The sequence below is a fragment of the Corapipo altera genome, unplaced genomic scaffold, assembly GCF_003945725.1.
Source record: "Corapipo altera isolate COAL_440 unplaced genomic scaffold, ASM394572v1 75, whole genome shotgun sequence".
NCBI lineage: Eukaryota > Metazoa > Chordata > Aves > Passeriformes > Pipridae > Corapipo > Corapipo altera.
In genome coordinates, this window is record NW_020884887.1 from 8649171 (window position 1) to 8666310 (window position 17140).

At 38.0% G+C, this 17140-nt stretch overlaps 1 protein-coding gene across 1 annotated transcript in view; it reads left to right on the forward strand.

The window, feature by feature from the left end:
* Positions 1-17140, forward strand: part of CLINT1 (clathrin interactor 1) — a 46498-nt gene that overhangs the window by 8343 nt on the left and 21015 nt on the right. The window contains exons 2-3 of the mRNA XM_027643308.1: positions 15850-15954; positions 16594-16690. Of these exons, the coding sequence (XP_027499109.1) occupies positions 15850-15954; positions 16594-16690 (202 nt within the window). The remainder of the gene's footprint in view (positions 1-15849; positions 15955-16593; positions 16691-17140) is intronic.

Here is a 17140-nt window from a genome sequence, read left to right on the forward strand (position 1 = left end):
AGTTGTTTTTGCCAATTTAGTTCTCCACTGGATTGGTTCCCTGGTATAGTTAACTCCATGGTCACACAAATATTTGTTCTGGCATAAGGGATAGAATGGTATTTGGATAGGAATAAGTGGCTGGGGGCAAAGTACAAGTTCAGTGCTTGAAGTACACCCTTAGCATGTGGTTTCACAAGCAGGTTAAAGAATTCTAATATTATTCTTCCATTAAAAGAGGATGTCCCACTCTTAAACCTGGACATTCACTGTCTTTGCCTTCCTTATACTGCTGTTGTGTGGTTCAGTATTTGCTTGTGCTCTCTTGCTGATATATCCGAAAAACCCCAAGGTTTTAGGGTTCAGAACTGATCTGGCAGGTGCTGCACAAGCAGCTGCTGATGGCACCACAAGCACTTGTGCTGATGGGGAAAGGACAGGAGGATGAGCTGTGGGAACCTTTTTGGATGAGAATACATTTTTATCTACTCTTATTATTTGAAACTGCACTGTTAGTGGTTTGTTAGCTGCAAGTTTAAATTTTTTTAGGTTGCTTTTCTATCTTATATATCACTGCTTGGAGCTCCTCAGCTAAGCTTTCTGTGTTTGTCTCAGTGTTGTAATGGGGAGGGTAAGCATCACTCTTTTGGTTCCACGCTTGGGTCCCAAACTTTGGAGAAATTATGTGGATTGAAATAAAATTTTGTCTTGTATGGCACTACTTTGAGTGACTCAGGCTGGAATTGATCCTACAGGTCTTCATCTGAGAAGCTTTCAATTCAATTTGAAACTGCATGTTATTATATTAGAAATGCTGGTGGTGTATATTGTGATTAGTCCAGAGTGGTGAGACTGGTATTCTATGTAGGCTGTTATTTTAAATAGATTAAATCTTTTTGGAGGTGTTTGGTTTGCCACTAAAAATAAAACTTCTGTGACAACACTTACATTGTCAGTGTCTATTTATGTGTTTTAAGGAAACCACTACAGAACTGTTGTATTTTTTCCCTCCTCTAATCCAAATAGTGTTATCTTGACCAGTTAAATATTGACTGCATGCTTAATAGATATTAACTGGTTCATTTGGGATACAATTAGAAATATTAGTGTATATTCAACATGTTTAATGGGACTGACCTGCATTTTTTTTTTAATCTCTTCTAATAATAATGAGACCTTTTGGGAGTTAGGGAGTAGTTTTTTTCTCTACTCCATTCTGAGTCAGAGCAATAATGTTTTCCTCGGTGGTTACTCTCTCCATCCTGTCAAGCTGTTTAGAATCACCCTAATGTAGGTTACAGACTGCTCAGTGTTTCCTCTCAAGACATTACTTTAGTAAACAAATACCTCCCTGTGTGATTCTTGGGAGGGGTGTGTTTTGTGTTCTATGAGACTACTCAGTTCAAGATTTCTCTAAGACCAGTTTGAATGTAAAGAGAAGAAAAAGGCTTTTGATATCTTGGATAATTTTATTGGAGTTGCAGTGGGCGAATGCATCTTCTGAAAAATAAATTAGAGTCTGGGTAACTTAGGTCTGCAAATAGAACTGATGTCTTAATGATTGCTGTCACCTTTAATTATTTGTTGTTTTGACAATTATTTAATTATTTAAACTGTTTGTATGATTGTGCAGGGGGGGGCAGGGAAAGCCCTCTGTTCAAAGGTATTTATTGTCTAAATGAGTTAACTTCTATCAGAGTGGCTTATCTCTTGCTATCAAACAGATGATTGCATTTCTTGAGACAGCTTGAAAACTTAATGCTAATAGACTCCTAATTGGCAAGTGGAGTCTCTCAGCTTTAAACTGCCAGCGTGGTGTTTTTGTTAATTACACGGTAACTGTAACTCATGTAGCTGCAGACATTAGCTCAGAAAAATCCAGTAATCTTACCATTAGTGAGTAAATAAATAAATAGTGCCTGTATTGAACTATAGTGAAATTGGTTTGTTGCAAATACACGGTGTCATTGGAAATTTATCGTCTGTGTGTGGACAGGAACTGGAAACGGGCTCCGAGGCAAATGAAACGGCTCTTGTTACCTTTTTAGGACATAAGAGTCACTTGAGCTCCTGGAGGAACCAGTTTTACAAATGATACCTATGAAAGGAAAGGAAACATCATTATCCTCCACAAATAAACATGGCTTGGTATTTGGAAAGTTAATTTGTGCCAGACTCATTTCACGACGGAGCACTTGCTTTGAGTCAAAATGCATGTTCATGAACCTGAGGGGTTTTAGTTTGTCAAGCTACACTTTTTCTGTGATGTGAGCTACCAACTCGAAAAGTTTAATGAAATAACATTAATATAACATTGCTCTTGTAATTCTTATTCTGAATGGTGTGTTCTCACTGCTTGTGCCCATTTTTGGATACTCTGCTGTGAATAGCTGTGGAAAGACACTGCCATCAACTGTAAACCAAAGTTACTTTGTCCAGTTTTTTATACAGCAGCAGAGGTATTTCTAGGTTGTCACCTGCCTTCATAGAAAATTGAATGACTAAAGACAATAGGTGCTAAGCTATTTAGGATTATGGTGACTACTTTTTATTCGTGGATAGGCTTGTAGCAGGAAAAAACCATGGTAATTCAGGCTTATTAACGGATGAACGATCTGAAGTAGGAAAATATTAGAGTATTTTTTTGTTAAACAGGCTTCTTTGTTTATTTCCTGGCTGCAGTATAATAAACTGTAAAGTAAATAACTGTGCCATTCGTAGAAACTAGCAATTCAGGATTAAAGGTGTGAGGGCAGAGCAAGATCAGCAAGAGGACTGTATTGCTTGATGTCCTCCCGCCCCACGTGGATGGCAGAGAGGTGATGTGGGCAGGAAATGTGATGGCAGTGGGTGACTTTGTGTCCCATGTAGGTTAGATGCACATTTCATCAGCACCTTGTCGTTTAGAAAATAAGATAGTTAAATGATAATGTGGTTTACTTTATAAAAGCCAAGATGAAGATAGTGGCCTCGAGTGTTTCTCAGTCCTCCTGAATACATCCTGCTGAGCAATTCCACTGCAAGACACTTGAATAAATGAAGGAAAATAATGGGTTGTGAACCTGCAATTTGATAACTTTGTCTAAACTGTTGTTTCCTCTTCCTTTCTCCTACTCTGAGAAGTGCAGTACAGCTTCTGCCTCAGCCTTAGGACATTTTCCAGGGCACAAGGCCATATTAAAAGTGCAGCTGAAGGTTTTCTCGTTTAGTTGCTTCACCTGCTACTTGGACCATACTTCTGTTGATGATATATGTGTCTCAGGCTTTCTTAGGTAATATGATGGTAATACTTTGCTACTACACAGATGAAATGTGAAGCTGTACAGAGTCATAGCTCTGGAGGAGCTCCTAAAGGCAGGAGGAAGATGGAAGCCCTTCAAAGGCAGTCTGGGTGTTGGGAAGAGAGAGCAACTTGTGTTTTTCTAAACAAAACCAAGTTTAATGTGTATAATTTCAGTAGAGTTGGGATGCTGCTGCCCTGTCTCTGGTTGCCTTGAGCCTAAAGGGACAGGGAGAGGAGCTGGTAGAAATTGGAGCCCTCGAACAGGCTGGAGACAACAAGGGTGACACTTTGAGCGGGACTCCAGACAAATCTGTTAACCTTACCTGTACTCTGCCTGTGAATCTGATCAGAGTAGAGCTTGTAACAGGTGTTCACTGCTGGCTTAGAGGAGTTGTCTGTGCTCAGGTTTATTCCTCAAAATGATTGCAGAAGAGGATTGATATTGCAAAGTACAGGGGTACATGGGATGTCACAGTGCCAAAGTGATTATATAGTAACAGAGAATGATCAGTTTGTGTGTTAAAAGCTTCAGTGCCTGCATTGTTTAAACTTTAATCAGCCCTCCCTGGTGGAACAGCAAGCATGTGTTTAGAGTAATGCTTAATTTGTAATAAATTTGGAATTAGGGCAGTGTTTTAATGGTACTCGGCTTGCAAGGAAGGGATAGCTGGAACTACAAGGATTGTTAAGCATGGCCTCTTAATGTTGGGGGGACTGTTTATGTAGTTTTGGCAATATAAAACTCCATGTTACTGCATGTGCATTCTTCTGTCCTCACCAAATACTCTGCCAGTTGACAAGTAATTGAAACAGTTCTTTGAGTATGTAAAGTTTGGATTATTTTGAATTCAGTGGGATTAGTAGCACTGAGTAGGTCTGTGCTGTTCGAGGTGCACTGACTGCCAGACAGTGTTCCTGCTTTTCCAAGTAAAATCCCTTACCTGTAACTATTTGGTTAATACACCTGAAGCATATGTAGCATCAGGAGCTTTCCTTGACTGACCAGTTGATGCACTACTTAGAACTGTTACAGGTTCTTCATGATGTTAAACCCTGGTATGACGTTTTTTGGTGAACGTATTTCACATGAATAGTGAGTGAACAGTTACAAAGAGCACAGAATTCCAGAAGCTTCAGAGGTGAGTGAGGCTTGTCAAAGGAGTGGTACGTTCTGGGGATCATCCTAAAGCACTAATGCCAGGTCTTCTGACACTGAAAACTTGAGGTTTGTTCTGGGAGCGGGAGATACATCTTAAGTACAGAGGTCACTACAGTGCATTCTGGAGGGTTTGGAGTATCATATCTACTCTTAGAGTCTTATTTTTACTGCGAGGTTGGTGTTTTGTTTTCTTCTATTTCCCTCCCTATCTTCCTCCTCCATTTAAGGTGACTCTCACAATTTTTTATGGTTAAATATAGGAAGTCTGAGGTGCTCATGTGGGTTGAAGTTTCACAGCTTCAAAGCTTACTGTTGTTTCATGGTGAGCATAGCTACAACTTCCTTATCCTCTGAAAACTTTTACCCCTTTTATTTGTTATTTTGAAAGAAGGATAAGACCTTACTCTTCTTGTAAATACTTCTCACTCAGCATTAAGATATTTTGCCCTAATCCTGAAAACTCAGTGACTGGCTGTACTTTTGAGTCTCTTTATCTGTTGAAGATTTAAAATGCTCGAGCTGTGGGCTTGAATGTGGTCTTTTAACTCTGTGTGCATACAAGGAAGGAAGTAGCACTAGATGCTTATTTGTAATGTGCTTATGCAGCACATTATGAACACCTGAAACCAGCTTTTTATCTTCAGAGAAAGTTACTCTTTAAGTTATATGAATGAAACAAAGGGCAAAGAAACACAGTTGATTGGAGGCTGCAAGCTGTGGGGAGGAGTGCTTCAGTCTCCTGAAATAATGTATTTAAATTTTAGTTTTATGTTATAATTGTCTACCAGTGTTTATTGGGATTGACATTTTGTGCTGGTATTTTATTCATATGAAAAGCACTCTAGAGAAACGTGTCTTTAATTATTAGATTTCATTTGCTCTTTGTCCTGCTTGGTTAAACATTTGTTTCCAGCACAAGTCCTGTTACCTGATTGGATCACAAATATGGAAAAATTAAAGATAAAAGCCTGTGATGGCAAATATGTGATGTGGCTCTTGCTGACTCTTGAAGGATAAAGTGCAATCTGAATTCTGTAAACAAATGCAGTTAATTCTAAAAAAAATATTTTTAAAATTGTTGAGGCTTGTCTGTTACAGAAGAAAAAAAAAGCTGAAGTATAAGAAGCAGAGTAGCCAAATAAGTCTGAGGATTGAGCAACAGTAAACTGAGCCATGTGATTACAGAGTACATATGGAAATCTCTTCAGTTCTGGAGTTACAAAAGGTTACCCAAATTTCATAATTCCACTTCTTTTTTGACTATATAGTCACTATTGTTTGAACATAGCGGGTTGAACTTTGAAAGCAATTAAATCCACGGGAATAGGAGCTGCAAAGCAATGACTCCAATCCCATGTGCCAGATGTAAATTCACAGGGCAGTAACAGTGTTGCCTTTATGTCTGAATCAGAAACAGAGTTGCTGTTTTAGGGTGTAACTGCCCCACCAAAATGTCAAGTGCTGCCTAAAAGGCAACTTTTTTTCCACTTGTTTGTGAAATTGGTTTTCATGTTGTTTAATGGGATTTGTCACAAGAATGGCTTAGGTGTACTTGTCCTCTAATTTCAACTAAAATTTGAACTAAAAATATGACCTAAAAACTATTACTGAAAAACAGTGCGAAAACTATTGTGTTCTTACTATGTAAGTTAAAAGGAAATATTCTGGTTCATTCTTCTTGCTGGAGTGTAACATTTATTTTTTGTAAGTCACCTTTTAAAGAATGTTTTTTGAATTCAGTATGCAAAACAAAATGACAACACATACTAAGCCTTTAAAAATGAAACTCCAAAAATGTGTATTTGAAGGAAAGATAGGCTAATTGGTGAAGATTAGAGGATGGTAACAAGGAGGTGAGGGTGGGTGCTTGGAATTAAAACTTCCCATAAAAAAATGGGGAATAAAGAAATGGGTCTGGGCTTTAAACAAAGATATTTTTTATAAAGAGGTAGTGCAAAACCACAGTCATTAGTATTAACATGGCAAAATCCTTGGTGAGTTTGAGAAGTTATTTACTGCCACATATTAAGATATATAAAGCAGCCATGTATCTGTTGGTGTAAACCACAAGGGATTGTTTGATACAAGAATATGAAAATATTAACACTGACATACTGCAGGGAATCTGCAGTAGGAGAGGTGAAATCAGTCTTAAATCAAGCGGGGGAGGAAGTGTTTGTTCCTTGCACAAATATGCTTTAAAACTGCCGTGTTCCCAAGCTTCATGTTCCCAACATCTGCAAAAAATAATTCAGCTGTAGAAAGCAATTACAAAACCATTTAGAATAAAGCTTGCTGCAATTGGGTCACTTTTGACAGGGGGAGACTTTGAAAGGAAAGATTTCAGTAAGGTGCAGTGATGGTTTCTGTAAGTGAGAGAGCTTCTGAGTTCTCTAAGAGGCTGCAATTTAATTCTTAAAGTCACTGTTGTTTTTGAACGTGTGTGTGTGGTGGATTTTGGGTTATCTTGTTTACTTGGTAGTCTTTTGTGATTAGAAGTTGTAAGGCACAGGAAATAGCTTTATAGTTCCTTCCTCCCACAAGTTGTAATTCATTTGTGGCCATCAGGATGTTTTTCTTGGCTTATCTCTTTCTGTGCAGTTTGCCTTGCACATCTGCCACATAAATTATGAAACTGAACTTGAAAAGCTGAAAATGTATTTCAGATCCTACTGTCCATAATGCAGATGGTATCGTTGGTCAGAAAGAGCATGACTGCTACTTGCATGGAAGGTGTGGAATAATCCCTGGTGTTCATGGACTGAATTGCCTGGTGTCGTATTTGTAAATGGTTCTGAGGAGCGGCTGCAAAATAAAGAACTTCAAACGGTCAAGTAGCTCTAATGTTGTGCTGTTACCTCTCTGTAACCTGAGGTATCTCACCAGGCATTTTGGCAGATGGGTCCCCATCTGTTTCTTCGTTCAGTGTGGACTGCTGGCTTCATATTTGGTATCCATATGTTTCATCTGTAAGGCTCTAAATCTAAGCTGCATGTTTTATAACAAAAGTGACATTACTGACAGGAGCAAAATGAAAATTCATTAAGTTTGTTACATGTTTTTTAGTTAGTTTGTCTTCACTCAGCAAGGAGAGAGATGCTGGTTGAGACTGAATATATGAGCTCACTGAGGGCAAGAACAGCACTGTCTTTATTTTGAAGGCAATTAATGTCTTTTTCTCTGAATAATTATTGGTAGCATTAGGTACATAAATTCCTGAATGTCCATTATATTGTTTGGGATAACAGGTGGATAAATGATGTCTTTTCTTTCTGCCCTCTGTCTGTGAAACTGTTTGCATGTTGAGCTTTCCAAGGTAGTGACAGACCATCACAGGGCAGCGAAATCTGGTCCTGAAGTGCATCTTTCTATTTGATTTTCTTAAATCCTTTCAGTTTCTTGAAACACAAGTTTGGACCAGTGATCAGAGCCTGAGGGAAGGGATACTCACAGAAATAAGTGGAGTTAATAGATGCTGCCCCTGACTATAGGGTGCTGCTTGTTACCCTGGCCTGGCCTCTGGTGGTTTGGGAGGCGGTGCTGTGTGGATTGGGATCGGTTCTTTTTTAGCTCACCAATTCAAATGCTCTGAAAGTATTTCATGCCCAGATGGATAAGTATTAAATGATTTTTTTTAATTGGCAAAAGCGTTTCTGGAAACTAATTAACAGTTTAATAGATGCCAAGATTCCCACACCTGGGAGTGGGGGAGACATATCCTGTACTCAGACAAGTTGTGTAGCTTTTTATTTACTGTGTGCTCTCAGTAGTTGAAACTAACTTCTGCACGTGGTTTAAAAATGGATCATTTAATATTAAAGCAACTTTTTTATATTCTCAGGAAGCTTTCCCTCTTATTTCCACTCCTTCACAGGAACCTTTTAATCTAGATACTAAAAATAGTTCAGATGCATGACTCATAGGAGTTGAATGGTGAGGATGAGATGGTGTGTTCACTCTTCTCCAAGGGCTTCATCTTAAATGCACGTGTGTCTGTAGGTGGAGGTCCTCTAGATAACTGTACTGTGAAAATATTGCCAAGGTCTGCCTTATCTCTTCTCCAGATGTTGAATGTTCAGTTGGCTCCTTTTATAGTGCAATAATTAATTCATTTATTCTCCTTTTAAAAAACAATTATGCATACAATCTTAAATGTCTAGAAGCAAAGCTACACTATACGTTGGGGTTTTGCCTTAAGTTGTCAGCCCTGTACTGATTTCTGGGAAATGTGAAAGCAAATTACTGCTGTTGTGTTTGGATAATATTCCTAAAACATGCACCATGGATGGGATGAGCAATAGCTCATGGGTCCCTGTGTTGTCCTAGTGGGTGACTGCTGACTTCTCAGCTGAGAGAGACCAGGCAGCTGAACTGACTGGAGAAAATGAGCTGCTGGAAGACAAAGCCAGGGCTTGAAGTGCAGGAGCAGGGAGTTGGCTCAGCCTCCAGGTGTGAGTTACTGCTGCCTTTGTTCAGTTTATGTTGGAGCTACCACTGTGCTGGTAACACACCATCTGTATGAGAAAGCACTCCTGTTGGCATCTCTGTGCCTTTCCATAGAAACAGTAGGGATGTGTAGATGGAGAGAGGAAAGGCAAATAAGTCAACCATCTGCATATGTTCTTCTTTATTCAGTTCGAGTGAACTTTCCTTGTGCTGTAACTTAACGCTTTTTTAACTATTTTATGCATTTTATGGTCCTTTCTGATTGGATAATGCAATTTATTAACTTAAATCCAAGAAACAACAGGATTAGAGCTGTGCAAGTGTATTCTGACTTGGTTTGTCCATGTGGACTCTAAAGACTGTTACTGTAACAGTGTCCTTTGCTATCTCACCAAGTGAGGTGGTGAGATTTTATTCAGCAGTCTGTAACATCTGTTCTGTCATGGACCAAACTTAAAATGTGCTTTGCTTTCATTTGCTGTGAAAGTCACAGGAAACATGAAGACTTTCTAAAAATAAGGAAGCTGCTAAAAAAATTACAGAAGGAATGAAATTAAAGTATTAGTATGTGAGAATTGCCTATTGAAAGGATAATGTTAAATACCTTATTCAGAAGATAAAATCTTGTTATGTCTGTTTTAGCATGTTAAATAACAAAAGGTTAAAATGTTTGTTTCTTGTAAGAAAACTTTGGCACCAGACTTCAGAGTGCTGTACAATAACAGAGCTTCTCTTCTGTTCATCCAGACCCCTCCTGCTGTAACAGACTAATTTCTTTCTTTAATAAAAATAATTTCTTTAGTGCTGCTGTTTGTTTGAATAACATTATTGTTCATGCTGCAGGTATCACACATACATGTAAGTAAAGCTTGAACTTTTTTTTTCTTCTACATTTAGTCCTTAAACAGATATTTGCAGAATGGGGTCTCATTGGAAACTCTTAATGGTGGTAAAACGTACAAAGTTTCTTATCTCAGCTTTTAGGATTTTAGCGTTCCCAGTAGTAAAATTAAAAAAAGGAAAACAGAAGGTGCATAATCCAGTGATGTCCTTGGAGTAATAGTTAAAGGCATAATATTATGCACATAGGAGTCCCATGTATACATGATATTGTAATTGGTTTGAAATATACATTGAAAAATATTTGACTGTGTAACCAGGTTCCTCGCTGCAGCTGCCGAGTCCCTCAGCACAGTGGGCAGCTTCCCAGAGGTTTGAGAAGTGTTTCTAATTAGGCTTCCCCTGTCCAATCCAATACCTTTATCATCACTATAAAGAAACTGCTGTAATGTAGCCTGTCTGTGGCTTCTGGTTATTTTAGTTTTCATAAAATTAGACATGGCATTTCACAAATCTTCTGTGGATCTGATGTCCAGAGAGGTACTTGTGTCCTCAGTGACACCACCCACATCAATAGCAACGCTAATCCTGATGGTGCTTTTAATGGAGTGGTCTGACTCTTGCCCCAGGGCTTATTCAGGGCTTTTAAGTTTGTGCAGAAACATAGACTAAGATCTGTTAGGCTTTCTGATTCCTTAATATGCTTTTCAAGTAAGTTCCATTCTGAATGAGTGGATGGATAGATATTTATTATTCTTTCATTACCTTTAATGTATAACTACCTTCCTTTCTCATGACGCTTATTTTCTCTAGTGCAGGTTTTCTAGGCACATGCTATTGAAAGGTTTCTGCATATTTGAGACTGCTGATATTTGAGCATTCATACAAAGTGCTGAGTATGTGATGTTTGAAGGTCTGAAACTTTGAGATATAACACTTTATTCCTTTCCCAATGAATGCTTAACTTAGGAATAATTCCTTCATTGCTCCCAAAAATCTAGCTATGAACTGTGAGCTTCCTTTACAAGTTGTGATTTCATACTTGAATGTATTGTCAGGCTGATGACAGAACAGAGCACCACTGACCATGGAAAAAATCTGAAAAATAGAGGAGATGCTGGGAAGCATGAAGTGGAAGTATCTGTGTGATGTTCTTTTGGGAAGACCATGGGGACTGAACTATTTACACTTTCTAGTGCTGTAGGCTGCCTCCAAGGTTGTGAGCAAAGTATTAAATCACGTGAACAAAGACAAAAATTGTTGCATCTTTTTCTTTAGCAGGTTTACTGCCATTGTATTTAAATCACTGCTGTTTGAGGATTAACCTTCAAGTTTGGTGGTTAATTTTAGAGCAGAGATTAGCTGAGAGAATACTCTTCCATTTCTGTTGCTGACTGTGCTCAGAGCCTTGTGTTTCCCCATCCCCATTTCTGAAGAGTTTCTGGTTCAAGGGATATGATTTAGAGAAATTTAGGGTGGGATTTTTTTCAGTGTGGAACCAGCAGTGATGATGTGGATAATTAGTTCAGGCACAACAAAACTGATTGTAATGTTACCAATTGGAAGCTATTACTAGAAGCAGTACAGTTATAGTTGTGTATAAGTGATTGTAATCTCCTAACAGATAATTGAGCTGATTTCATTTACAGCATATGAATCTGTAGAGATCACCTTTGGTCCTGAACAGTGAAAAGTCTTCACTGTGAGACAAAACATTTCAATTCAGGATGTTGTGTTTCTTTAATTTTTTTATTAAAATGTTGGGTGGAAATAAAATGACTTTGCTGGCATAAAAGTAGTTTTAAAAAAAGAATTACTTAGTCTAGAAAAGTGTTCTTTTTTGGGATTATTCTATAGAAAACCCACTGAAGAAGTGCTGATGTTGCTGAGAGCAGAATATACCTCATGCTCACGAATATTGTCCTTCTGATCATTAGTAGCTTGACTCATGTGGCATTGTGTAAGATCAGAAGCCTGAGCAGAGTAGCCAGATACATCTCTCAGAGCCTTACACTGGAGTATGTTGAAATCAAACACAAATAGGAGTTTTCTGCAGATATTTTTATCACTTACTGGTGTTTGTGTGTATTTATCTCCACATTGTGGGTTATGTTCAGTATCTGCTGGTGGGGAGGAGGAAGACAGGACTCTCCTTAAAATCTATCATCGTTGTATCTCACCTGTGAAGTGCTCCTGCAGTGTGTAAGGTTTTATTTTCATGCAGGCCATCCACAAGCTGCCTTTCATTTCCATGTGTTAAAGGTTGCTGAGGACAATCTCAGACCTATAGGATTTTTATCCTCTTACACCTGAAAGTCCAGGTGCTTTCAGGGTGTTGAAACTGTAAAGGTTGAATTGGCAGGTACTTGGTAAACTTTTTGGCTGGACCTTGATAGCTTCTCTGATCAGAGTTTTATATGGGCAGGTACAGAACTTCTTGTTCCCTCTTGCTCTCCTTAACACCAACTAAACATCATTCTTACCTCAAATAATACACTGAGGTATGTGCAGTGCTGCTCTCACCCCTTTGATCCCTCTCCTCTCCCTGTCTTGCTTAATTTTCTGTTGGTTTTTTGGGGTTTTTTTTAGCATGCTGCAGGATGTGACACCTGGCTCCAGGTGACACCTTTATCTCAAATGCACAAATCTCAAAATGTAACTTTGAATAAAATTTGAACTATTTACAATTGGTTCAATTCTTTGAAAAATACAGACAAAATTGTGAACAAAGTAGTGTTTTGGAGGTACATGATACATCTATTAATTTTCAAAATATGTTAAAATATAGTTTATGAAATACATGTAAAACTTTTTGTTTTAAGGGAAGTTTCTTATTATCTGATGCAGTTGGAGATGATCAGATATTTGCAACTTCTGCCTGCTAACTTTTCATTAGCAAATGTCCATTTATTCACGTAGAGGAATTTAGTTTCAGACCTGAGCTACCTATTTAGTGTTGCTATAAATTGTAGATGCAAACATTTAAAGTTGAGCTTTCTCTTCCAAGAAATTAAAAGCTGTCATCGTGCTGCCTGTTCCACAAAGATCTGACAGTGCCCTCTCTTGGCTTTTCCCAACAGTTTGGTTTTTTTGAAAAAAACCAAATTATACTGAAATAAAATAATTTGTTAGGGGTACAATAAAGATTAAAAATCATGTGTTGACACTAGTCTGATTTAATAAACTTAAAATAAATGTAACACACAGAAGAATGCAACAGTTCCTGATGTTCATCAGCTCCGTTATTGCTGTGCCTTTATTTTGGATGTAACTTCCACAATATACTTTTCAGTTCGATGTCTTTGTGTCAGAAGTTCCTGTAAATGTTCTTGTCACAAGGTTTCAGTTGTGCAGGGTTTCAGTTAAGGATTTGGGGTGAATCCAGTTTGTCTGGCAGATAACGGGGTGTTTTAAACACTGACTGCGAAGTTCCCTTCTGTCAGCCTTGACTGTTGTAGTCGATTTGTTTGCAGAGCAGACCCTGTCCATGCAATCCAGCACGATTCCCTGGAAGCTGCCCAGGATAAACCAATCAGAGAGCCCCCCCTGGTGTCGGGAAGTATCCTCGGATATTAAATTTATATCAATCACAGGAAGTCTTGGCAATCAAGCTAGTCACTTTTTCCCTTCACATCTGGACGTAAATTATTTTTTTGTTGCAAAGGTCACAGGAATCATGGGTAGGGCATGGAATGAGGGCCATAGAAAACATGGGAAAGGAAGAATAAAACTGTATTTCCACCTTTTTAGAAATGGTTATTTTTAAGTGCCCTGGAATGATGCCAAGCTATACAACAGTGGTGGAGTTTTTTTTCCTTGAAGTTTACATTTGTTGCTGAATTAAATGCGGCTTAAAGATGCTTTGGTTTGGAATGTTTTGTGCCATTAGATCTCAGCTTGGCATTTATAAAAGAGCTTTCTCCTAGTTGCTGAGAACAATAATTTTTCTGCAGGAGGAGTTTAGAAATAGAGCATGTTTCTGTACTTAGGGAGGCTTAACTGCACCTTCTTTCTTTTGGCATTACTTAATTTCCCTTGTTTTCCTTCCGTTTCCCCCTTCCAACCCTGCTGCTGCTTTAGCCATGTGCTCTGAGCTCTTCCATAGCTGATGCTGCCGTTTATTTTTTTACAGCAAATTTGCATCTTTTCACACATTTTCCATTCTTAAAGTCTTTGCTCTAAGAAATTAAGGAAATGCTTCGTTTTGTGCTTCCCCCTCCCAATCCTCCATCAAGTCTCTTGAACAAACGCTTAAGGAGGGGTTATAAAAACAAGCAGAACCTTTCCATTGAGCTCCCTGCCTTTCCTTGCTTTGGACAAGGGAACCAGTGTGCTGGAAGCTGCAAATCCTGAAGCCTGTAGCTTTGGGGTTGTGTTTTTTTCCATGCATAAGGGAAATAAAGATGGTATTAGTTCACGATTTTACATCTGGTGAAGAAAATATCAGAAGCAGAAGCTAGAGATGTGTTTGGAATAAATGAATTTGTAAAACCTTAATGGCTGTTGTTCCAAACTGCTACTGTGTTCCTACATGCTTTTTTTTTTAATATAGATGGGCTCTGTTAGCTTGCTGATTATTTATTCAGTCATGTACCTTATGCTCTCTTTAGACACAAAGTTGAATAAAATCATACATCAGGATCTGACAGCAGGAATTCTCATGCTGAGAATCCAGGATAAGTCCAGGAATTTTATTCTGTTTTAACAATTACCTTCTGTGTCCCCTTTCAGACTTAAGGGGATCTCATTCTTGTTTCTGCTGTTTATAACTCCCAGTTCCAGGATCTTTACTATCCTTATGCCAAATAAAATTGAACAGGAATTACTTGAATGCTGCTTTGTGCCAACTTCTACATGTACAGAGGGATGATTATTGAGCATCTTGATGTTTGTTATTTTTTCTTCTTTTAGATATTTCAGGTTCAGAAGAGGTTTTTAAGCAGCAAATGCCTTCTCCACATTGCATTACAAATCATTAGAGCTTTCTTACAGTTTAATTAATTTGACTTTGTGGGATGGTTTGTGTGGAAAGTCATCACCTTACAGGGATTTTTAGCTTCTGAAACCAGTTGTATGATGTACTTTTAAGTAAACTTTCAAACTTTTGACATGATAGGTGTAAACATGTTATTTCAAATACATTCTGAGTATGTAGAGAGAGCAGAGGCCACCAGGTCTCCTCTCAGTGCTAATTTCATTCCTGTTGTGGGCTCTTGCCCCAGAACTGGAGAGCTGATTTTCAAACATTCTCTATATGAATGAGGCTTTGGGCCTGTTCACTCACTTAAAATATAAGGAAAATTATTGTTTTATCAAATATATCTGGATGCTTTTAGGGGCACAAAGGACATTGCTGGTCTTATAGGTTACCCTTCTGAGAGATTAATTAAAAATCCCCAAACCCCCATATTTACTATTTTAATGTAAACAACATGGAAAAATTGCCCCCTTTTTTCCAAGTGAGGTTTTTCTATGACTTCTTGTAGAGACAACCTGAGCTCCTTACAGTACTTGCATTGCTGTAATTGTAATTGAGTGCTCTGCAGCTTTTCTTTTGCTGTTTTGCCTTAATTAAATAAATAGAAGCTAGGAAACAGGCCTTCTAGTGAATCTCCTCTCCCTTACTTCAGTCTTCCATGTGATTTTTTGTTTGTTTGTTTGTTTGTTTGTTAGTTTTTAGTTAGTAACCTGTTTAGTACTGATATTCTTGAGTTTCCCTTCTAGCACTCATTCAAAAAGAGCCCAAACTGCTCCTGATTGAGTTATAAAGCCTCTTGGAAATAACTGTGCACCATTGCAAACCGTATCTAGTTGCAGAAGCTATCAGCTTTGACTGTAGTGGTTTGGTTTGGATTTTAATTTGACCAAAAGCCATTTTTACTGGACTAAATCCAGCTGTAATGTAATCCCTAGTTTCTCATCTGTATTCTTGAAGACTAATGGAATAGTAAAACCCTCCTAAAGATAACTTAAATATGTTGTATGGTGTCCTCAGGGTAACTTGTGCACTAAAGCTGTTTTCTTTCCCACTCTGTAGAGGTATCTCATTAAGTGAGATACACACTAGTGTCATTATTAAGTTTTCATGTGTTTCTCAGTTTTGATGCTAATCTTCATGTGTGTGAATTTTTTTCCTTTGCAGCACCAATGTGGTTATGAATTATTCAGAAATAGAGTCTAAGGTTCGAGAAGCAACCAATGATGATCCATGGGGACCTTCAGGGCAACTCATGGGAGAGATTGCCAAGTAAGTGATAATTTGACTCAGTGATGAAGAAAAGAAAGGTGCATTTTATATAAGAACGTGAAATTTGCTGCTAAATCAACTCTGCAGTATGCAGACTGATAATGTTGAGAAGTTGCTGTAAATCAAGTCTTATTTTTTTAATGAATAATCTTAGAATGTATTGAAAACTGTCAAACAAAAAATGAAGCCCAAGTATTTTTTAAATTCTTGATTTTCCATTTATGTAGCCTCAAAATTATTTCAATATATCTGACGTTTTTGGAGCGTTTATTTTCAAAGTGCCTTTTTCTGACTTTTCCAAATAGAGCAAAACATGTCAAATTCTTCCTTGAGCTTTTTTGTCTGTTAAAATCAATTTGACTAGTTGCAGTGGTTATTAGGGTATTCACATTCAACGTTATTTTCGTTACAAATTAGTGAAGGTTATTTTACTGCCTCAGATTTTTCGAATTACTTTTTTTTTTTTCTTTTGTAGTCCTGGAATGTAAATAAGTAAACCCGGGGATAGCTTTTTCCCTTGTAATGTCACCCGACGAGCCTGGGCTTAGATCACGCTGCCATCTACTGCCAGCCCTGAGTCTGAACAAGCCGTTGTGGCAAACCCCGGAGAACATTTACTCCTTTTGTTTAATTCTTTAGGGCTACGTTTATGTATGAGCAGTTCCCAGAACTCATGAACATGCTTTGGACTCGAATGCTGAAAGATAATAAAAAGAACTGGAGGAGGGTTTATAAGGTGTGTATGTCTGAGACTTCGTCGTGGTGCTCGTACCGTGTAGTGCCTTGTTTAGATACTCCTACAGCACTTATTCCACCAGTAACCTTTAATTTCTTTCTTAACTGTTTTGTAATTCTGTTAGTGAAGTCAAAGGTGTCTTTCAAATGCTGTATGTGAAAAAACCACAAAATTTCTGGTTTTAGAAGAGTGTTTAAGATCCTGCTTAATGAACGTAACAGAGCAATTACATTTTGCTGATATTCAAGTGTTGGAGTAGCATTTGAATCTACCCAAAGGAGTTGTTACAGAGCTCCGTGAGAAGGAGGTAAGTTACTGTGCTGTCAGGAAAACATTTTTGAAGGAGTTCAAGAATACCTGAAATAAAATGCAAACTAATCTTAATTTTCTGGCAATTTGTAATTCTTTAAAAATTGTGGCTTAACTTTGAGTGGACCGAATTTTCTTGCA